The sequence below is a fragment of the Helianthus annuus genome, chromosome 12 (assembly GCF_002127325.2).
Source record: "Helianthus annuus cultivar XRQ/B chromosome 12, HanXRQr2.0-SUNRISE, whole genome shotgun sequence".
NCBI classification, from domain to species: Eukaryota; Viridiplantae; Streptophyta; class Magnoliopsida; order Asterales; family Asteraceae; genus Helianthus; species Helianthus annuus.
The window spans coordinates 85597001-85621110 of NC_035444.2; the positions used below are offsets into that span (position 1 = coordinate 85597001).

The following is a 24110-nucleotide window of genomic DNA, read 5'->3' on the forward strand; positions in this document are numbered from 1 at the left end:
GTCTGGTTTGAACTTTTCCTTTCGAAGACATATGTCTGAATCTCAACTTTACCTCGTAAGTAATTGTATAATACCAAGTTCGACTAACTTGATATTTATTAATTATTTTTACACGCATGTATAGTTCTTTTTGGTTATATATATGATGAAACTAGGTTATCACCCGGGAATGCTTCCCGGGTTGTTTATTTTTATTAGTTAATAAACATGTTTTTTTATTAAAATGTAACATATTATTTCATTAAACTTTTACACAACATTGATTAATTGTTAATACAATAATAAATTAAAAATGTCTTCATAGATATTAACAATAACAACTTAAGTAAATAGTGTCATTCAATGACATAAAAATGCGAAAAATTTAACCAGCTTCATTTGAGTGATCAAGAAATTAAAGAAAAACAGAACTCCACTACTTATCATCCTAACCAAACTTAATTCCCACACGGGATACATTTAATAAACAAATGACCCGACGCGACCCCACTCTAATGTACCGAACTTCAATGCTGCATCACTTGTGATACCAAATTCAGCAAAAAAGACGGTTCAATCTTGTTTGTGTTCTCTTTCACCTCCGCTCCTTCATCTTCGTTTTTGAAATACGCAACTGCATTTGTGATTTCTTGTACTAAATCGACGATTACGCCCATAAGATATTGAGCGTGTATCGCTTCGGGGACACTGCTGTTAAAAGTATAAACGCGGTGACCCATTTAATCAGTGTTTAATGGTTTTTATTCGATATAATAAAAGGAAGTAAATTGAAAGCTTACTTTAATTTACCATAAGTAAGGAGGAAAAGATTTGATTCTTTAATCTCTCTTACTGATGTAGGGTTTCTGAATATACCATTTGCTTCGAGAACAACGCTGTCCAATCCGCCGGATATGGCCAGCTTCTTAGTTTCTTCTAATGAATTCACACTCTCGTCATCAAAAACTCATTTCCGTCGCATATCAAGCAGACCCGACAATGAAAATATATCTAGTTATGAATGGGTCAATTCAGGTTGTGTTTTATCTCAAACAATTATAAATATCAAAACCTAAGATTTAAGAAAGGAAAATAGTTTAAACGGGTAGGTTGAAAGTTAATAAAAACTATTTTAATGGTTTAAACGGTTATCACCCAGGATTGCTTCCCGGGTTGAGAAAATTAATTATATTAGAAACTATTTATGACTAATGCTACTTAAATGTATAAATAAAAAGACTAAACCATGAGGTCAACTAAAGTCCATAAGGTTTTTGCAACACATGCAGTATCAAAATATGTCGAAAATTTAACTTTTAATTTTTTAACAATTTAATTTATCGTTTTTCACAAGAACAATGGTGTGTGTTAGGATGAGTCAATTATGGTAATTCAAATAAGAATAGCATTAAATAGCATGTCTAGTAAATAACTAAAAGTTAAAAGGAGCCACATTTCCATCATATTCTTTTCTTGAAAGAACTTTAAGTGCAATGTAAGTTGAAGCTGACTTTGATTGGGAACGTTAAACTGATGACTGAATGCAAATAAATAAATAAATAAATAATATGAATATTAACAACCACTTATTATCTAATCTTTGAGTTCTGGTATGAGGACTCGTAAAACAAATATGAAAACTTAGTAAATTAATTACCTTTGAATACCCAAAATCACATATTTTAAGTATTTTTAACACGAGGAGCTGCGCTTTCAACAGTGTATTTTCAAGCTTAAGATATCCGTGACAAATTTCCTGCAACACAATAATCGATCCAGAATAGAGCTAGAGGCGATATTGTTATGAACAAAGAAAGGGTAGAATGGTAAACTGAACGGAAAGATTGTATACCATTGAATGACAGTAACTAATTCATGATATAAGTTGTTGAAAGAAAAATCATGCCTGAGCATATAAGAAAAGAAAACACCAAAAGAACAAATCTTGACCACATTTGACTTTTAAGCATTAACTAAATAAGTTACTTACTTTTAGAGGGCTGTTTGGGATTGCTTATTGAACTTTATTTAGTAACCCTTGTTTCATCTTTTAAAGTTGAAGTAGCCTCAGTACGAAGTACATATGTTACGGAACATTCACGAGTTCTTATAAATCATGTGACAAAGAATGAACTGACCTTGAATGGCATACCAAGCACAAGTTTTGCAGCTAGTGATCTATAGAAGAGTTCAGGTGTCTGGAAAAAGAAAATGCAAAAGTTTATAATGGATACGTAAATGGTATTATAAAGTCTACATAATTGAGAATTCAATAAACCTTGAGTTGATTCAAAGAAACAGACATGAGAACAGAACCGTCACGGTGGAGTAAACCTCTATAATCCACCTCTTCACCCTGTCATACATTTAACTATTTAATATATATTTTAGAAATATTTAACGTTTTGTGAAGAGTCACAAACAAACCTCCTTCTGCACAGGTAAATCACCAGTTCTCCTTTGAAAATCGAAATAGCTTCGATGTTTCTCTTCAAATGGTGCCTTGAAATATAAATGCAATTAAAATTACGGTGTTATGGTAAATGACAATCTAGGCAAAATTAAGTAAACTTAAAAGTTGAAGGTAGAGAAATTGCTTACCATTCCCTTAGGAGAATCACCAGATCATCATGATACGATCTGAAAGACTCCCGTGATTTGTTCCAATGCGCATCGCTCTTCCGTATTTCTTGCATTTTTCAACCAAGGGGACAAAAACCTGGTGTAACGAAAATACATATACGTTGAATTCTATAAAATTTTATTATAAATGATAATAGAGCAAAGATAAAGTTTGACCTTTTCAATATGCTCAAGTTCCTTTTGATAATCACCATCTGTAAACTCCAGCTGCTCAGATTGGGCACGCCGATCAGCTGCAAGAATTAAAGTCAAAAGAATGAACAATTTAAACATAACTGAAGAAAAATGTAAATGATTGAAAAACTATTAAAGAACTTAAATGAAATATCAAATTTTTCAAGGGACAAACAAAGAACTTCATTAAAATGACCAGCCACTGTAACAGTGATCATGTATAGTAGTACACATTGACCTTTCCCCCAAATTTGTACTTAAAACTCATAGCACAAAATAGGGATGAGCATATGGTACTTGGTACCGGTATTGGTACTGAATGTCCCGTATCAAATTATTTTTGATACCATATCGGTATCCACTTTTTGGCATTATCGGTACCAGTACGCATATGGTACCGGTATTTTACCCATGGTACCGTACCATACCGAAAGTATTCGGTATCGGTATCCATATTTGGCAAATATCGGTACCTGAAATTCGGTACCGATACCGGTATCGAGCTCATATGATATTTCCTTGCCTTGACCTGAGTCACCCAAAACATTGAACTTGTACTACAAAATGAGAAGGTTTCAGTTACTGAATTTACCCACATACCAAAAATACGCACCCAATCATCCCTTGGGCCCAGGTAGAAGTCTCCTTGAGTTGTTCATATTCAGACTGAAGGAATTCTCCCAATAACTCACAATAGAATTCTCCCAAGTTCTTCAAAACAAAACTGAAAATCAACAAAAAAAAACATACAGTAACTACACATAGCATTAATGACACATAATTAATAAATAAATATTTTATATGGTAGTTATGTTTAGAAAAAAAAACAATGTTCTCACCACAATAACTCAAGTTTTTCAAGAGTGTAGCAATTTCAAACCTACTGACCCATTTGGAAAAAGAAAACTCAAAGTTCACTTGACCCGACTGAGATAAAACACAATCCAAAGTTTATTTGACCCCCAAAAAAAAAAAAACTATACCTCACTAAAAAAACAAAAAAAAAAACTATACCTCACTAAAAAAACCCCCAAAAAACCTAACCCCCCCACCCCCACCCTAAAAAAAATCTAAAAAAAACTAAACACCCACCCCTACCCCCACCCAAAAACCTAGTTTTTGGTGGTGGTGGATGTTTAAGGGTTTTTTTTTTTTTTTTTTTTGTAGTGAGGTTTTTTTGTGTAGTGGGGTTTTTTTGTGTAGTGGGTTTTTTTTTAGGTTATTGGACGCTTGTCACTCTATAAATCCTTCTTACACTTCTTACAATTAGGATCCTTTGTATTTGATCCTAATCCGATGAAATATATATACTATCTAGTTTTTATATAATATGATAATTTACACCCATGAGCTAGTGGTCCAGTGGTACGGTGTTTCTCCCAAAAAGTGACCTGAGTTCAGATCCTTGTAAGTGTAAGGTTTGGTCGTATTTAGCCGTTAAAAATGCTAAAAACGTATGATAATATTTATAATGGAAGTAAATTTAATATTATAAATATTATTTATATTTTAATAATAGACTCATTTAGAATCTTGCGCTAATTAAACTCGGTATATGAAGCTTGAGATCAAGCTCAATCATTAAATGAACTCGGTGTTGGACTCGGTTCATTTTAACTCAACTCAATTCAAGCGTTATCTTCATTTCATGAAATTTTTGTTCTTAACTCAACCACCCTTCACCTAATCTATCATCATCCGCCATTTGTTACTACAAAACTGAAGGAAACCACTATTTATATTTAATTAGTGGTTGAAAGTTTCTTGCCGAAAGAGATTATTAAAAAGTGTCATATCTTATCAAATTCCTGTTGATTAAACAGGAATTGTTTTATTTGGATCTTTAGTTGTTGTTTGTTTTTTAAGAGGTAAAATGTCTGTAGGTGGGGATAAATGGTTCTGGAACCCCGAAACCTCGGGTTGTTTTTCCGTAAAAAGCGTTCGGCACATTATTGAAAGAAAGATATTCTCTGATCTTGGTTTAAATTTTATTTTGAATGGGTGGGTTCCTCTAAAAGTAAACTTTCTATCTTGGCGGGTTGTTTTAAACAGGTTTCCTACAAAGGTGGACTTAAGAAAACGAAATTTGCACATTCCTTCAGTCGTGTGTAATTTCTGTGGGGACCAAGATGAAGACGCCAGTCACTTATCTATCGCATGTGGGCTGACCCAGCAGATTTGGGACTTCGTTGCCACATGGTGCAGACTTGGAAGTGTGTTTAGTGTGTTTTTCTGGTGTAGATAGAAGAGGTTGTGGAGATCTTTTTTAGAAAAACAAACACCACCTTAGTGTTGTGCTTGTAGGGGTTCTCTCTATTTAGGTGGTTTCGACAATTATGTTGGGTCGTTTCTTGTCTCACGTAAGAGTGAAACATAAACACCATAAAAATCATATCAGAAGAGGCTTCGAGGCCGTATAGCCTCGGGGACCGCCCTCCGACGATCAAGTTAGTAAAGAAAGATCAATGGTAGGTCAAGATAAGTATTGCGCCCAATAGAGAGAGACTGCGGAAAGAGGAGGGAGGGAAGAACATAGGTGCACAAACGGTTAAAAACCGGATCCAGTCTGGGTCAAACCTGGTCAAAATCAGTTTTTGTTGGTGTAAAAAATCGGTACAGCTCAGATTCGTGTTTGGTTCCAAAACCAGGTTTTGACCAGTTCGGTTCAGGCTTGATCGGGTTCCAAACCGGTTTCAAAGTATAGGTTCCCAGCCTGATTACAACCCGCCGCTTAGAGTCAGTTCCAGTCAAACCGGTTCCAATATCGGTTCCGGTTTCCTTCCAACTGCTTTCCTTTTAGAAGAGAAGAGTGAGTGAACCATAATGGGCTGAATTGGACTAATCCATGGCCCATCAAATTAGGCCCAAACACAATCACTTTTTCCTACTTTGTGTGTGAAATTTTGTTGCATATTCACACAGAAGAGTTACTTCAACACCAATCCATCTCCATGTTACAATATAATATTCATTTTACATGGTGAAATAAAAGTGAAACAAAAATCAAAGATAAATAAAATAAAATAAAAAACAATCTGGCTTGAGAGCTATGTTCTATAACATACAAATGCTTTTAAACAACAGTAAAACTAAATATGAAACAATACTTACTTTCATAACCGGACATCCATAACGGGTGAAAACTTGCGTAACAAGTTACCTTTCTTATACGAATATCACCACACCAACCCCTTTTTTCTTCTAAATATGTCGACACTCATTCGAGACTTCTCAGGTTTGTTTGACTTCTTTGACTTCTCGAGTCTACTGTCTAAACTATTTCTAGAAACTTCCGGAAGCTCAGGCCGCAACTCTAATGTGTCAGCAGGACCAGTGGTTCCGGTTTCGGATGGTTTCTTTGGATTCTCAACATCTGTTGCCGTGTCTTTTGGCCCGTTTGTGGCCCGTTTTGACTTCCCAAGTGCCAAAACGAACTTTTTCAAGTGTCGTATGAACTCGGGATAGAACTCGAGGTTGCAATGACCGCCGCCCGTAAGCCACAACGGTTCGTATTTGTTCTTGCAAAGCTCCCATAGCTGTTTACCGTGCGAATGATCAACTACTTCGTCGGACGTCCCCTGTATACAACACATTTTCTTTAGAGTAAATTGCCATTTTGGTCCCTAAGGTTTGGTCACTTTTGCCACTTTAGTCCAAAACTCAAACTTTTTGCATCTGGGTCCCTGTGGTTTCAGTTTCATTGCCATTTTGGTCCAAAAATGAAATCAGGTCATATTTGTCTTATAAAATTCTGCAATTTTTTCATTTTCCTCAGAGGCAAATCAGGCCATATTTGTCTTATAAAATATGGTATTTATTTATAAAAAAGAAATGATCATTTTGCCCCTGCGGAAAATGACAAAATAACAGGATTTTATAAGAAAAATATGACCTTATTTCATTTTTGGACCAAAATGGCAATAAAACTGAAACCACAGGGACCCAGATGCAAAAAATTTGAGTTTTGGACTAAAGTGGCAAAAGTAACCAAACAACAGGGACCAAAATGGCAGTTTACTCTTTTCTTTATAAAAAAAAAAAAAAAAAAAAAAAAAAACCCTATAGTGATTGATCTTACGTGAATGACGAGAACAGGGCAGTTCACTAAACTGATTTTCTCGATATTCTGAAACAACAAACGCAACAAAAGGGTAAAATGGTAAATTATCAATTCACAAGACGAGAAAAGGAAACTAAAGTATATTAACATTTAATATGCAGTTTGATAGTTTGTAACGACCTTGTATATATCGAACCAATAGGTTCGTTTGACGGGGTGTAACACCCTTAGGCCCGAGAGGATTGGACTGTGTAGAACCACACCTCGTAAGTCGGGCACACGCGATGCAAGATCAATGGTGGGCCCACTACCGACGGATTGACCGTATAAGATTAGTTGATCATCTTTGACACCGTATTTCTCCTTGAGGCATTTGTATACCGCATCAACGTCTGCATACGTATTACACTCTGATGGCTGTTATGAACAAAAAGAAACAATAGTTTTAATTTTTAAATAGTGGCCATAAAGTATATTTGGATAAAAATATGTGTACATAAGTTAGATATCACACCTTTCCCGTCGATTGCCCATAGCCAGAGTAGTCGTAGCTGCACATAATCAGAATCTGATAATGAGTTTCTTAAGTTTTATTATTTTTACCCTAAATGATCATTGATCACATATACAGTTGTTATACACAACATTAATGCATACTTATCATATATCCAAAGGCCTCCGTGAGCATCAACGGAATCCCAAAACGGAAAAGATTCAACACAATCAAATTCAATTCCTTTCCAACCAAACATGTCGGCATTTGGACTCCGAATGTTGAATTTTGTGAACCGAACAGGTTGGAAATGAAACCCAGATTCCGTTCTCATTGAATTTCATCGAACCATATGCACACCCAAAGTTTTCATCATTGAATCTACTTTTGTATAAACTAGGGTTCAAACGAGCCGAGCCGTGCCCAAGCTGGTCGAGCTTGAGCTCAATTAACTAATGAGAGCTCAAGCTTGGCTCTTGGTAGTTTCTCAATCTCGAGCTCGGCTCGTTTATTACTATTAAATAGATATAATATAAATAATAGTCTCGTTTAGGCTCGCGAGCTTGATTAGTGAAGCTTCGGCTCGTTTACTAAACAAACTTATTTTTAGGTTCGGGTTCGGCCCGTAAACAAGTTTAAATAAGCTAGGCCGGCTCGGCTCATTTACTAGACAATGTTAAATAAGGGATAAATGTTATTAACTATTAATGAAAACTAATATTACACTAAGGCTCAATAAGGATCGACGAGCCTGACGAGCTTCACATGCCAGGCTCAAGTCTGGGCTCGATAAATAAACGAGCTTTATTTTAGGCTCGATAAGGCTCGGCTCGTTTCGAGTTTTTTTCTCGAGCTGCTCGGCTCGTTTGCACCCCTACTCCCCTAGTATAAACCCTAATTGATAAGCAAGATTTTTATACAAACCCTAATTGAGCAAGATCAAAATTCAACAGTGATATGTTTATATAAAAATAAACTCTAATTAAACAAGATCAAAATTCAAAAGCAAGATTTTCATATAAAATCCAATTAAACAACAAGATTTTTATATAAACCTTGATTTAACAAGATCAGAATTCAACAGCAAAAATTTCATATAAACTCCACTTGAACAACAAGACTTTTACAAAAACTCTAATCGAACAACAAGATTTTTATACAACTCCTAATCGAACAGGATCAAAACCGAACACCAAGATTTTTATATAAAACCCAATTGAGCAGAAGATTTTTATCTAAACCCTAATTGTTCAAGATCAAAATTGACCATCAAGATTTTTATACAAACCCTAATTGAACAACAATCCCTAATTGACCATCAAGATTTTAACACAAACCCTAATCAAACAAAGATCAAAACTTTCCATCCTAAACACTCAAAACCAACCAAATCCAACAACAAAGAAGATCACAAACCAAAAGGGTCACAACAAAGATTCAAGAAAAACAATACCCAACAAGATTAACCCTCAGACGAAGGCTCAGTTCCACAAAAAGCTCAAACATCTGCCCCAAATCAGCCGCATTTCCATGAGAATACAACAGTGTAGCAGAAGCTTTAGGATGTTTAATATGTACAGTCACTATATCATTTCCCCTTTTAGTTCTAAGCTTCAACACCTCAACCCCATCTCTCCGGGGAACTTCTGGGATACACAGCTGCCCGCCGCCGTCTTCTGCCACCGTGTACGACGGCGGAGTGGGTGGGAAGAATGCGAACTTAGCGGCGATCGATGACGTCACTCCACCCATTTGTGGGTCGATTCATATATAAAGTTTGGATCTTTATGGAACTTTATAGTAATTGGGTTTGTGGGTATGTGTTGGATCTTGTTTTTCCGGCGAGATTTTGGGTGAAAAGTGGTGGCGCGTGGGCGAGTGGTTGTGGGTTACCGTTAGTATGAGGAGTGGAGACAAACATATAGGATGGACAAAATATTGGGATACTATTGATACATTTTGTGATACTAGATCACATTACTTTATTGGTTATATTTTTTTTTATTTTTTTATTTATTGTTGATGAATTTGATGATCTGGTGATTTTAAATATCGGTTACGTATTTTTTTGGATTAAATTTAGAAAGTTTTTTTTTATAATTAATGGGTTTTTGGTTTAAATTTAGAAAGTTTTTTTATAATTAATGGGGGAAATGGAAAATGATTGTTCGGTTTTGAACTTTTTGGTGATTGACTATAGAGGTTTGGTTTGGGTTACATGATGGAAGAAGCAAATATTGGAATGGGTGACGATGAAGATCAACACGGTCACACCTCGTTTTTTATGTCTCGTTTCAGATATGCAAAATCAAGAAACACGTTAAAAAAAGGTCATGGGTTGGAGTCTCTGGACTATTCTTCAACGCTCAAGTTAGTAAAGAATTTATAACCAAATAGAAATATTAGTTAACCAAACCGGTTGTTATATTTTATTAAAAGATTAGTGGTGTTGAGTGAGGGAATACCGTATACGAAATTTGAGTATGTATAAAGACCAAGTTATGTATTGATTTTGTTTAAGTTGTTAACTTCCGTCGAAACTCAAGATGTGTATTAAAGTTGGCTTTATTAAGCTTAGCAACAAAACTAAGGTCGAGTGGTCGGTTACCTATATAATCAAAATAGATAGGTGACATTGGGTTTGTGTAATAGAAAAATGGCTATTTTTATGGTGTTCTCTAATAATTATTTAGCTAAACATACTTTGGTTAGATAACTTTCTAATTTTGTATTGTTAATAACTCAAATAAATATTGTATCATTCAAAACGAGATCATTTGTCAATCTTTTTATGGTTTGTTATGCAAACAATATACCATGAATACATAAAACTATTAACAAGACAACCATTTTAGGTCAAATTTATATGGAACAAAAAAGGTTAACGACTAACCACTCAATGACACTAGAAGCTCCATAGATAACAAGAGAAAAAGCTTGTTGGGTTAAATCGATTAACAACAAAGGTTGGTTGGCCGCAACCTCTATCCTCACTCCATCGAATATGAGGGATATGTTTCTCTAAATATCTTTTGGTACCACAAGGTAAGGTTACATGCACACGAAGACAATGTACTTGTTTAGTTTGACATTAGAGATATTAAATCCTTCGAAGGTGTTAGGGTGTCGGCAGCACCTTCGGTAACCCCATGCGGGGAGTTGTTTACCGTGCGGGAAGGGTGCCGCCAACACAAGTTTACCGCGCGGGAAGGGTGTAGCTCGGTGTATGTTCACCGATTGAGAGAGAGGAGAGAGAGGGGGGGTGATTGGTTGGTAATGTGGGTCCATTATTTTTCCACCAATCATATTTTTTTCTTCTTTTTTTTATAAAAAATAATTGTGTGAGTGGAGTGATGCCATCAAATTGAGGGTGTGTGAGGGGAGTTAAGAGGAGAGTTGACATGACAAGTACTGATTGGGTGTGTGTAAGAGAGGAGACTCCCCTCTTAGGGGAGTGCCCCGCTCACCCTTAGGCCCATCCTCTTATATAATAGGCAATATATTTCGTATTCTTTGTCTTTTCTTCTTCCTTTTTTTTGTTTTAACTTTACATAGAATTCTAATTAACTATAAAACCTATCTATAAAACCTTATTGTTTGAGTACTTAACTATTGCAGATCGTGAGGATCTACCTTTCAAACATTACGATTAATAGGGATAAAGCATATGGATCGTTGGGCTCTTTCCCGCTTTTACCTTAACGCTCTTGCAACTAGTTTATGTATAACTGAGTAGGATAGCTAATGACTAATCCAACTGTATTGTAAGTTAACTGTCTCATGAGGATGAAGAAAGAGGACACAAGGTGGTGAATGGATGGTTATGTCCAGAAGCAAACCTTTTTAAGGTCATCTTTATAACATTCTGATTTTTTTGATATGTTGTCGAATATATTATACTTAACATAATAATTATAAAAATTTCATTTGTATTTGGTTGGTATTATACCCATTTACTTATATTAAAAATTGGACCAAAATTTAGTAAAATGTTAAAATTAGGGTAAAATGTATAAATATTGAGTATTTAGTTACTAGAATGGTTAAAATTACCATTAAGAACTTGATATTTATCCTATAGGCTACAAGAGAAGAACACAAAGCAATTCTAAGTGTGTTTCGCAAGACCATGTAAAAGAGCCTCATTTCTATTACGAAATTAGTATCTAAACAAAGACGTAGGCCTCTGTTCAGTTGCTACAAATGATTGAGAGAAAAGAGTGATGAGCTAGGTGAAACTAAGTTTAGAAAAGTTTAATTTGGTTTCGAAGCACATGTATTAAATTTCTAAAAGTTAAGCATGTAGTAGTTGTCCAATATCTTAGAAACATGTCAGATGATTATTAAGATATGACTTTTAACTATACCAATATTACGTGTAACTTATAACAAAGGTAAATGAGCTCAACCAAATCATTAGACTGAAAAACTATATACTGAGTACATGACAATGATATATATATATATACAACACTGTAACTGTAACTAACTCTCATGTAACTAACTCTATATACTCTAATATGCCCCCTCAAACTAAACGGGGAGCATCCACGTGAAGCTTGGACCACAGACTGTAAAACCGAACACTAGACAATCCTTTGGTCAAAATATCTGCAATCTGAAGTGTAGTGGAAACATACCAAACATGTAAAACACCCATCAAAACCATGTCACGAATAAAATGCAAGTCAATCTCCAAGTGTTTGGTGCGCTGCTGAAACACTGGGTTGACTGCAAGATATGTAGCTCCAATATTGTCACACCAAAGAGATGGTGGACAAGTCATCGTGATATGTAACTCATGTAATATAGATGTAATCCATCGTAACTCAGCAGCCGTATGAGCAAGCGCTCGGTACTCAGCCTCTGTACTCGACCTAGCAACCGTATGTTGTTTCTTGGAACTCCAACTGATAAGGTTGTGTCCAAGAAAAAAACAATAACCTGTGGTAGAACGTCGATCATCGGGACATCCAGCCCAGTCAGCATCACTATAAGCATGTAAAACAACACAAGTAGACCGACGTATACATAGACCATGAGAAATGGTACCCTTAAGATACCGCAAAATCCGCTTAACAGCGACCCAATGTCGATCAGTAGGTGTCTGAAGAAACTGTGACACCTTACTGACCGCATAAGCAATCTCTGGTCGTGTCAATACAAGATACTGTAATGCACCAACAGTGCTCCGATACATAGTAGGATCAGATAAAGGATCACCAGTATGTCAAGAAAGCTGTCTACCGGAATAGACAGGAGTAGATAATGGTCGACAATCAGCAAGACCAGTGCGATGTAGTAAATCAAGTAAGTAGCGCTGATGAGACAAGTGTAAAACATCCTCAGAAAATGTGGCCTGAATACCCAGGAAATATGACAATTGTCCCAAATCCTTGAACGCAAACTGAGCATGTAAGCGCCCAATCAAACAAGTAACAAAATCAGACGAGCTCCTAGTAATAATGATGTCATCAACATAGATCAATACATAATAGAGTATCGAATCCCGACTGTAAACAAAAAGAGATACATCTGAAAGACACTGGGTAAAACCATCAGCAAGTAGAGCGGTGGATAGCTTGGAAAACCAAGCTCTAGGAGCCTGCTTTAGGCCATAAAGAGCCTTCTGCAGACGACAAACATGATGTGGTCTAGACGAGTCAACAAAGCCTGGGGGCTGGGTCATATACACAGTCTCAGAGAGGTCCCCATGTAAGAACGCATTGTTGACATCAACCTGACGAATAGACCATCCTCGAGAGAAAGCGACTGAAAGAACTAGACGAATAGTAGTAAGTTTGACCACAGGACTAAAAGTCTTAGTGTAGTCAATACCCTTAGTCTGGTAAAAGCCCTTGGCAACAAGCCGGGCTTTTTAGCGACTCACTGATCCATCAGGATTATGTTTAATCTTGTAAACCCACTTACAACCAACAATGCTAGCGTTAGTGGGAGCCTAAACCAGACGCCAGGTCTGATTGGCATAAAGAGCATCAATCTCAGCACGCATCGCATCCCACCAAATAGAGTACTACTGAGCCTGTCTAAATATGGAAGGCTCAGTGGTGGGAGTAGTAGAGACATGAAATAGAACATGATCAGGAAACTGACGCAGTTGCCGTGTGTGATCACGAGATCGTGTAACCATCGGGTGATTCGGAACAGATGGAGGAGGAGGAGGAGGAGGAGGAACAGAAGATGAAGGAATATCAGGTGAGGTAACAACAGGAGAAGGCGAGGAAGGAATAATAGGAGGAGATGAAAAGGAAGGAGAAGAAACAGAATTCGGAAGCGAAGGACGATGAATGAAGAAAGACATAGAATCTGAAGAAGCTGTGGGAGTAGTAGAACTCCCTGGAATGTCAAAAATCAACTCATGGAATCGAACATGTCGAGAAGTATACGTACGTGATGTATGAGGATCATAACAAAGATAACCGAGTTGAGATGGAGCATAGCCAACAAAGATACAAGGAGTAGACTTGGGTGAAAGTTTATCCGCTCGAGTATCACCAAGAAATGGATAACACAAACACCCAAAAGTACAAAGAATAGAGTAATCGGGACGAGATCCAAATAGAACCTCATAAGGAGATGAATGATGAAGTACCGATGATGGTAACCGGTTAATAAGGAAGGCAGCAGTGGCATATGCATTATACCAAAAATTCTTTGGTAACCGAGCATGAAACAATAAAGTTCGAGCTACCTCGGAAAGATGGCAGTTTTTCCGCTCAGCAACCCCATTCTGTTGGGGAGTATAAGGACATGAAATGCGATAAGCAATGCCAGAATCTGAAAGAAAACGAGCCATAGAACCACTAATGAGCTCAAGAGCACCATCACACTGAAGATGTTTGATGGTACAGGAGAAGAGGTTCTCAACTAGCGGTTTGAAATGCTGAAAGAAATCAACCGCTTGAGAACGACAAGTCAAAGGATACATCCATGTAAATCGACTAAAATCATCAATGAAAGTAATGAAATATCGGTATCCATCTCTAGACATAACCGTGATGCACCCCAAATATCACAATGTATAATATGTAAAGGTAAAGTAGAACGGGATACAACCGAGGTAAAAGGCAATCTAGTCGATTTCGAAATACTGCAAGCATTACAATGTGCGTGTGTGGGTTTGTTTGTCAAATGTAAAAATGAACATCTAGACAAAACATCATCAGACGGATGACCCAACCGAGAATGCCAAGTCTCACGAGAAACAGAAGTGAAAGCAGCAAGTGAATATAGCTGATGCGGACTACCACGTGTGTAATGAAGGATCTGTCCATCAAGAGTCTGAATGGACAGACCTAGATATGAGAAAACAACAGCTATAGGATGATCAGTCACTAACTGCGTGATCGATAAAAGGTTCATGGCTAGGCCAGGAACCACAAGAACATGTCTAAGAGTAAGAGTACGATCAGATAAATGAAGCAAGGTAGTGCCAATGTGAGAAATAGTAAGAGCCATACCATTGCCTACAACGACTCGCTCAGAGCCGGTGTAGGGAGCAGCATCAAAGACAATAGAAGAGTCATCGGTTATATGCGCAGTGGCACCGGAATCGGGTATCCAAGAATCAACTTTCTCACATAAACCCGATAAATCTGCCATGAGCCCATAATGCGGTGTTTCCATTGTACTAGCCCAATTTGCAAAGTAGGCTGACCCGAATCCACTAACATCAAATTGAGGAACATTAGCCTGTGGTGCATTATTAACAAAACTACGTGGCATAGGAGCTTGCGGCCCAACAGTAGGTAAATTTGTAGGATTTGGGCTTTGAAAAGATTTGATGCATGTAGTTGGGCCAACATATGAGCCTGGAAAAGAACCCAAAATAGAACTTGTAGATGAGCCGAAAATTGTAGGACTAGTTGACTGTTCATACCCATCAATAATTTAATCAGAAACCGAATCACCAACACAATCAAGAGAATTATCCAATTCTTTTGCATGAGATAAGTATTCAGCGATTGATTTTGTTCTTTGTTTCAGTAAGTGATCTTCTAGGTTTTTCCACAACTCTGATGCAGAGTTTGTTTCTTTTGCTAGGTATAACAGTGGAGAAGACAAGGTAGAAGTAATAAACGTTGAAACACATCCATCCAATCGATCCCACACTTCTCTTTCTTCAGATCCAGGTACTGGAACAGGTAATTCACGGTTTAAAAACTTCAAGAAACCAAGAGTTTTTAAAATTACTAGTATCAGATGTTTCCAGTGGAGATAATTTGTCTTATCAAGTTTAATTGGAATAACTTAAGTGATATTTGGAAGATTTAGTGTTGAATTTAATGAAACACCACTAGAATCTATCATGATGAATTGTAGGAACAAGATGAATAAAGGAATTAGATCTGAGACAGATTTGCAGAAGAAATCAGATCTGAGCGAACAGAAGATTGATATAGATCGGAAAATTAAGTCGGAAAAGATTGCCGGAATCAATGGTAAATCGCCGGAATCTATGGAAGTCGCCGGAATCAAGAGCTCCTAAGCTCTGATACCATAACAAAGGTAAATGATCTCAACCAAATCATTAGACTAAAAACTATATACTGAGTACATGACAATGATATATATATACAAGACTGTAACTGTAACTAACTCTCATGTAACTAACTAAGTCTCATGTAACTAACTCTATATACTCTAATAACTTAGTTATTGATGAGATTTAATTAAAATTGACAAAAAGCGAAATTTTACGAAGTATTGCATTACAAATCATTGGAGCAGCTTTTGAACGATAAACCAAGTGGAATTGTAAACCTGATGAAAATGGTGATTTTGACTAACTTTATTAAAATCATTATTTGGTGAACTGATTAGTCAATAGACCAAAATTGATTCTGAATGATAAAATATGCTTCTATAAATGTGTTTGTATTTCAAAATCCGTATGAGAGATTAGTCATGTTTTGTTATTTTAAACCAAATGAATTAACTGAGGTTGAATTAAGTAGTTTGAGCTCAAAATCATTATTTGGTATAAAAGCATTACCAAATGATACTAATAGTTGAATTTGGTTTATTAAAAACAACTTTGGTAAATTAGACTTAGCCTTTTTAATGGTAACTATTACCAAAACTATCATGATGGTCTTGTGGATCCAATCAATCTTTGAGAAAGGGTTGATATCATTTAAACCTAAACTTACTATAGTGAGTACTGTAACAACCCGCACTTTCGTGCGTTGTTACTACTCGATATACTCGTTACGCCTAGCACCAGAGATTCGGATCATAATGTACCCACATCAGTTACATCGCTATACCACAATATTTTCGCATATTCTATCACATCACGTTACACTTGCTGACAACCACGAAGATGTCAAGTGAGGACCAATTCTACCCTCCTTGATAGCCGTGATGTGTCGCAGTGCAACTCATTACTTAAAATATAGCTAATGTTCACGATGGCATTGGGAGAGGACCTATTCTACCCTCCTCGATGACCGTGAAGTGTCGCAAAGAAATCGAATATTCGAAACAAAACTCAGTTATTGTATCGCAACTTTGGATAATTAAATATATAATATGAGTATGTATATACGACCCTTTTGTGATTCATTATCATAAATAAATAAATAAATAATAAATAAGTATATGAAAATGAGTGACCAAAACTATCGTAACGCGCAACACATGGATCGAAACGCCAAAACGCAGCTCGCTGAAGGACCTCCGAACGGGTAGGCCGTCCGGACGGATGGACCAGCCGAACGGCTAGGCCAGCCGATCGGATGGGCCAGCCGATCGGACGGGCCATCCGATCCGGACCATTTCTCCTCCTCCTCCTTTTTTCCTATAAATACCCCATTGTCACATCAAGCACACTTGCTGTGACTGTTACTGTTCGACCAGACGTTCCAACCCCTTCATCTCCCGATTTCTCGCGATTCTTGTAAGTTTTCAACTCAAAACTTGTACTTCCTTGATCTATATGCACTTCTCCACCTTTCTATCTTTCGAATCTCAACTTTTAACCGTGAAATCAACGGATTTGAGGTGTTCTAGGGTGATGTCATCATGAAGTTCTTATGAACTTCAAGTGTTGGCCTCATTCCACCAAGAACAACTCAGATTCGAAGGATTTCCACAAGAATAAACAACATTTTCACAACAGATCTACACATAATCATGAATAAAAGGATTGAAAGATGGTTTTCCAACTTTCTTTCAACTCTTTTACACTCAAGCACTCAAGACCGGTAGAATCGGAGCTTATACCGACCTTCTGCTCATTTCTAGTGTCGTGCTGGTCCAAGATCTGATTTCTAACGAAGAGACGGCCAGTTTCGGGTTAAACATGGAAAGACCGTCAAGAACGGCCAAATCTGATGGAACGGGGTGATTCCCGGCCGTAGAACAAGTCGGACTTGATGGAATTTCAAGTTGTTTAGCACGTCACAGCAACGTCTCGACCAAAACCACCGAAAAACCTTCAAACTTGTGTCGAATACAGCTGGACGGGCCAGCCGATCGGACAGCCCATCCGATCGGACAGGCTAACCGATCGGACAGGCTAGCCGATTGGATAGCAGCCCATCCGAACGGGGCAGCATTCGATCAGATTTTCATTCGTTCTTGTGAATTCCGTTATCATTTAACGCGCTATCAAACGCTCATGCAATCAGTCTGTAATCAGGGTATTCTCAGACACTTTCCCATCAATCCAACCAAGCCGTGATTAGCTTACCGAGTACGCACAGTGAGTATACTTGAACCCCTTTTTATCGCATTTTTAGGTGTAACATACGTTCCTAACAAATCGAACTTATCAAACGAATTATTCAATCAATCAATTTATCACTTGCGAATAACTGTTATGCGTAGATATACATGATGCTAGTTGCATATGTGCTAGGACTTATACTCGTGACGTCCCACCACGACTAATATAGTACTATTGCGCCCGACGGGGTCTAGTTATGCCATCGAAGAATCGAGCATCGAGGACTTAGCTGGTAGTATAGTTTTGTGAGTATATATGTCGTGTATTACGTTTATGCATGTGGAAATTCGCAGCACTTTTTAATCTATTACGCTACTACATATCAAACCTGTATACTCGCCAATACTTTAGTATTGACATTATTTTAACGTATGTTGCAGGTTTAGTCGCAGTCTACATCAACATCAAGCTAGGAAGTCTAGAAACTCACCTAAAAATCTAGGTTGTCGGATTTGTATTGTTCGAGAGGACAAGAATTCTGTGATAACTTATGTGATTGTATTATTTGTTAGTATGGGATAACGAATGTAATAAAGATGATCGCAAAATAGTTGTTATGGATTCTCTTGAGCAATCTGATTCGCCTAGTGTCACGCCCCGATGATTCCGCCATCGGTTGGGGTGTGACAGATTAGTATCAGAGCCATAACTATAGGGAATTAGGCAAGACTCGACCTAGTCCGGGTCGACGTCTTAGAAATTGACCTAGTCTATAGTCTAAGTACCCACAGGCCGACTCATACGAAGCCAATAGGGTTTGTATTGGGCCTACCTGATACTCTCGATCGAAATTGCTAAAAACTACAACTTTGTGTGAACCTCGCATACTATAGCTTCACACGGAAAAGCCTTTCCTAAGGCCGAAATACTACTCAGCCTTTCCTAAGGCTGACACAATACACATGTTTTCGAAAGTACTCGCATCACACAACCGAGTGAACCAGTCGAGACCAGGTGTGAAAACCAAGAACTCTCGATAGGGTTGCTCACTCAGCGCATTTCTCTAGCACGAGAATCTTTCGTTGAGTTAGGAGTGACATCCATACCTCGACGAAAGCCTCCATTTCGAAATTCTAGTGGAGCTCTCGGATTCATTCGATGAGCACAACCACAATTGGGAACGAAGCTGTTAAGTCAGGGGTGAAACCCGTACCTTAATGAACCGTTCCGCTCCCTAAATGGTTTTCGAAAAGCTCTCACCAAGGACTCGACCATAACAATGACTCTGGCCACGCGATGACTAGGAAGACGAATGCCATGAGCTGTATCCCAGTGGAAGCATAACTCTTCCAGGTCAACGCACGTGCACGAACTTGTTGGGTAGAGTTGGGTTAACTTGGGTAGTCGACGCCTAAACACCCAAGGCACTCCGATTATTTTACTAAGCCTACGACTCGCCGGTTTTACACCTTGATGAACTTGGTTACACTTTATGTGTTGATTTTACGATTATCAATTTTTCGCTCCCTGTTTTACAAAACGCACAACTCGCACAGCCATCGCAATCTAAAACGAAGACCGAATGTTCGCAACAAAACTAATGTCTAATTACCCACTTTCTCTCTCTCTCTCTTCCACGCATCGCGTCCTCGCGTACTCTACAATCGATATATGTGTATAAGTGTAAAGTACAACTATCTATATCTAAATACAAACAACTCATTGTGTGAGAACCTAGGAATCTCGTGTCTCCTATGTGGCTCCTAAGTGAAATCTATTTATATCGCACGCTACAAGTTTTGATCGCGCTCAATCGCATCGCAAACTCAAAATCATTATGATCGAATCTCATTCCAAATCTCTCTCTGTCTAGATGCCGTCCAATGACCCTACCTCGAGACGAACAGCTAGGAGAAGAGCCAAATGAAGCGCCGATAAGAGGATTGCCTCGCTTGTGACCAAGGAAGTGGTCAAGCTCATTCCTTAAATTATCGCTCAAGTGCACTCTCTCAACAACTCTCGAGCCTTGGAAGACTCTAAGACGGAAGCGCCGCAATCTGCTTTTCTCTACAAATACTTCAAAGCCTGTGATCCCATGGAATTCACGGGTGAAGGAGGTGTGACCCAACTACTCCAGTGGTTCGATTCTATCGAAGTTACCCTTCGTCAAAGTGGGTGTCCCGATAGTTTCCGTACTACTTGCGCTATCGGAGTATTTCAATCGCGAGCACTCGAATGGTGGACTGCCGAACGCAACAAACGTGGGATCTCCGCAGCTTACGCTCTCTTTTGGGATGAGCTGAAAGAGCTCATGAGGAAAGAGTACTGCCCTTCCCACGAAATTCAGAAGCTAGAAGGCGAATTTTGGAAAATCAAGCAAGTCGAAGGTGACAATGTTGGCTACACCGCAAGGTTCAAACAGCTTAGCGTAATCTGCCCAAGTCAAGTCAACACTTCAGAAAAAGCCATTCCAAAGTACATTCGTGGCTTGCCTGAGTGTGTGGGTGATTTCGTCGAAGCTGCAAGACCTGCTACCATCGAAGAAACCTACCGTTTAGCCGTAGAAATTAACGACAAGCGAGTCTTGGACGGATTCTTCTCCAAGAAGCCTGTCAAACAAGCTCATCAAGCAATCATCATCAACTCTTCTGATGATTCTTCCAGCGAATCTATCAATGATCCTTCTGAAGATTCCTCCGATGATGCCCCCAGCAAATCATCAGACGAAACCGCCGACGACACCGCATCATCTCAGGAAGCTCAGCCCAGTCGTAAACGGAAGACCATGAGTTCAGACTCTTCAACAATTGGGCTGTCACAACCAAAATCTCTCCGAGCAGCTCCAGTTCAACTGAAACGTGCTTACAATGGACCCCATCCCCTGTGTCACAAGTGTACGTATCATCACCCGCCAGAAGCTAACTGTCGCTACTGCGCAAATTGCAACTAGTACGATCATTTTACGCAACACTGTCGCACGTGACCGCAGCTTTGAGGAATTTCAGCAACGACCGCAGTCTCCACATAAGGCCTCCACAGCAACGTTATTTTGCTTCTAATGTTGTTGTAATAATATGATTTAGTGCCGCTAATCTCTTTTATGTGTGGATTCTATTTCTCTTATACTCGCGCATCATCTAAATGCTAGCACTATGTACTATGTAATATACTTTACCCCTACCATGCGTTCTTGAGATGAGGTACGATAAACGTGCAAGAATCAAGCTAATCACGGGTGCACACGGGATTATTTTGGTTAGTGCACGGAGATCGTAGTGAGTCTCAATGATGCCTTAACGTTCAGGGCATGGTTAAGCGTGGTGGATACGCCGCTGGTACTTCCTATATATAAGCGTCTTGACCATGTCTGACAAAATGTGACACCTATTCACGGGACAAAGGTGCATGGTTGAAACATGGCGGTGTTTCGCTGTGCTAACCAAAGTTTTGTGAAGAAAGTGCCATGTGGAGTTGGAACGTAGAACTATTATACTATTGTGGTTATTTTCGACACACTAAACTATACATCGCAAGGCGTAACAATATCAATCGTAAACCAAAGCGTGTACTCGCAAGACTTTTCGTAAGTCAACACGCTCGCAATCGCATTATCGCATGGAATCTATCTCGCAAAATCGAAATCGTATATTTGGTGTCTCGCGCTAACGCTTATTATGCGTTTTAATCTCAAACGCTTATTATGTGGCTCGAAATCGCAATAATATATTGTGCGTATCTCACAATCTCTACCGCTACTATGTACCGCTTGCTCAGAACCGTGTAGCGTGAATCGCTTGACGAGTATCGCACGTCACTCGTCGCTTCTCACTGTAATGCTTCTCGCACCTATCTCATCGCCTCGATATTTCCAACACTTATCGCTACTTCGTGTTATCTGTGTTAAGATGTGTTATGTTAGCACTCATGACCTCGCTTCACGGGACGAAGCTAATAGGGCTAAGACACGGTGGTGTTTTAGCCGTATCAGCATACTTTCGTGGAAAAAGGCCATGAGGGTTAATGGTAGTTAAAATTGTGGTGTTATTAAATCTAATCGAATCAAACGTCTCCATCGCTTGCAAAGCATCGACTGTCGTTTATCGCTCGACGGTTGTCGCTATCAATTGACGCTATCGCTTATCGCTTTTCGCTTATCGTTGTCATTCTCGCTCATTGTGTTACGTGGTGTTATCAATCAATTAACTACCTCACTTGGATCGCTGAACCGAGTTCGAAAACGACTCCATCGCCCAGTTCGCCCTTTTAAGACTTGATCCAACCCCTCTCGCTTGGATCGAGTCATCGTAATTCTGTCTGTGCTATGTCGACACGTATGACACCGCCTCACGAGACGGAAGCCATATGAGTAAAACATGGTGGATACGCCGCTGGTACTTCCTATATATAAGTGTTTTAACCATATTGTAGAATTTTCGTGGAAAGTGCCATGCGGGGCCGACCTGAAATTAAAATTTTGGTATAATTAAAAGGCTTGTCTACACAAATTTTAAACTTATTTTTCTTACAAGACTTTTCCTATAAAACTTTTTTCAAAACCTTTGTACAAAACGAGATTTTCTTGTGACACCAGTGTGACAATCGACTCAAGTCAATGACGTGGGGCGAGAAAATTTCATAAAATGAGTTTAGTCACTTAAAGATCTTTCAGTAACCTAAAAAACCTTTCTCGTCGTGCTGGTGTGAACAACGCTACAGCTAACGCCGCACTGTGAGAAGATTTTTCCTGAGCAAGTTTTTCTTAATTAATCGACTTTTCAGAAATTTAAAACACTCTCTAATCACTGTCGGTTGGTGTTATCATCCTTTGTCCTGCAAATCACCCTACTCGCTGCTATCACCGGTTATCGCAACACTCTCACTCGTCAAATCCTAATCAATCGCCCGTTTATCTAGACGCTTTTAATCGTTACTCTCATTCGCATCAACTCTTACAACCCTACTGGTGGATTAATTTCGGGATGAAATTTCCTAAAGCAGGGGAGACTGTAACAACCCGCACTTTTGTGCGTTGTTACTACTCGATATACTCGTTACGCCTAGCACCAGAGATTCGGATCATAATGTACCCACATCAGTTACATCGCTATACCACAATATTTTCGCATATTCTATCACTATCACATCACGTTACACTTGCTGACAACCACGAAGATGTCAAGTGAGGACCAATTCTACCCTCCTTGATAGCCGTGATGTGTCGCAGTGCAACTCATTACTTAAAATATAGCTAACGTTCACAATGGCATTGGGAGAGGACCTATTCTACCCTCCTCGATGACCGTGAAGCATCGCAAAGAAATCGAATACTCGAAACGAAACTCAGTTATTGTATCGCAACTTTGGATAATTAAATATATAATATGAGTACGTATATACGACCCTTTTGTGATTCATTATCATAAATAAATAAATAATAAATAAGTATATGAAAATGAGTGACCAAAACTATCGCAACGCGCAACACATGGATCGAAACGCCAAAACGCAGCTTGCTGAAGGACCTCCAAACGGGTAGGCCGTCCGGACGGATGGGCCAGCCGAACGGCTAGGCCGGCCAAACGGCTGGGCCAGCCGATCGGATGGGCCACCTGATCGGACGGGCCAACCGATCGGACGGGCCATCCGATCCGGACCATTTCTCCTCCTCCTCCTCTTTGCCTACAAATACCCCATTGTCACATCAAGCACATTTGCTGTGACTGTTGCTGTTAAACCAGACGTTCCAACCCCTTCATCTCCCGATTTCTCGCAATTCTTGTAAGTTTTCAACTCAAAACTTGTACTTCCTTTATCTATATGAACTTCTCCACCTTTCTATCTTTCGAATCTCAACTTTTAACCATGAAATCAATGGATTTGAGGTGTTCTAGGGTGATGTCATTATGAAGTTCTTATGAACTTCAAGTGTTGGCCTCATTCCACCAAGAACAACTCAGATTCGAAGGATTTCCACAAGAATAAACAACATTTTCACAATAGATCTACACATAATCATGAATAAAAGGATTGAAAGATGGTTTTCCAACTTTCTTTCAACTCTTTTACAC

General features: G+C 38.6%; 2 protein-coding genes and 1 long non-coding RNA gene across 9 annotated transcripts; all 3 read right to left on the reverse strand.

The window, feature by feature from the left end:
* Nucleotides 1-307: 307 nt before the first annotated feature.
* Nucleotides 308-1145, reverse strand: LOC110896876. The gene is made up of 2 exons (XR_002568243.2): nucleotides 780-1145; nucleotides 308-690 (listed from the first exon to the last, which is right to left on the reverse strand). It is a non-coding gene; the product is annotated as an uncharacterized LOC110896876 (long non-coding RNA).
* A 354-nt stretch (nucleotides 1146-1499) lies between these two features.
* LOC110893139 (4-hydroxy-3-methylbut-2-en-1-yl diphosphate synthase (ferredoxin), chloroplastic) lies at nucleotides 1500-3488 on the reverse strand. 7 transcript variants are annotated; one of them, XR_004874958.1, is made up of 9 exons: nucleotides 3397-3488; nucleotides 2779-2855; nucleotides 2581-2698; nucleotides 2407-2481; nucleotides 2258-2335; nucleotides 2118-2177; nucleotides 1970-2026; nucleotides 1832-1885; nucleotides 1565-1735 (listed from the first exon to the last, which is right to left on the reverse strand). XR_004874958.1 is itself a non-coding variant. In XM_035981010.1 (7 exons), the coding sequence occupies exons 3-7, from the start codon at nucleotides 2581-2583 to the stop codon at nucleotides 1505-1507; spliced, it is 447 nt and encodes a 148-aa protein (XP_035836903.1). In that variant the 5' UTR covers nucleotides 2584-2698; nucleotides 2779-2855; nucleotides 3397-3488; the 3' UTR covers nucleotides 1500-1504. The 7 variants fall into 7 exon arrangements, 2 of the variants coding, with proteins under 2 accessions (XP_035836903.1, XP_035836904.1); XR_004874961.1 differs by lacking the exon at nucleotides 1832-1885 and having other exon boundaries at nucleotides 1556-1735; XR_004874959.1 differs by lacking the exon at nucleotides 1970-2026 and having other exon boundaries at nucleotides 1568-1735.
* Nucleotides 3489-5723: 2235 nt separating this feature from the next.
* On the reverse strand, nucleotides 5724-9312 carry LOC110895382 (alpha/beta hydrolase domain-containing protein 17C). Its single transcript, XM_022142695.2, has 5 exons — nucleotides 8803-9312; nucleotides 7371-7407; nucleotides 7037-7273; nucleotides 6875-6922; nucleotides 5724-6374 (listed from the first exon to the last, which is right to left on the reverse strand). Exons 1-5 carry the CDS (start codon nucleotides 9099-9101, stop codon nucleotides 5973-5975), a joined length of 1023 nt encoding a protein of 340 aa, XP_021998387.1. The 5' UTR covers nucleotides 9102-9312; the 3' UTR covers nucleotides 5724-5972.
* Nucleotides 9313-24110: the final 14798 nt, after the last annotated feature.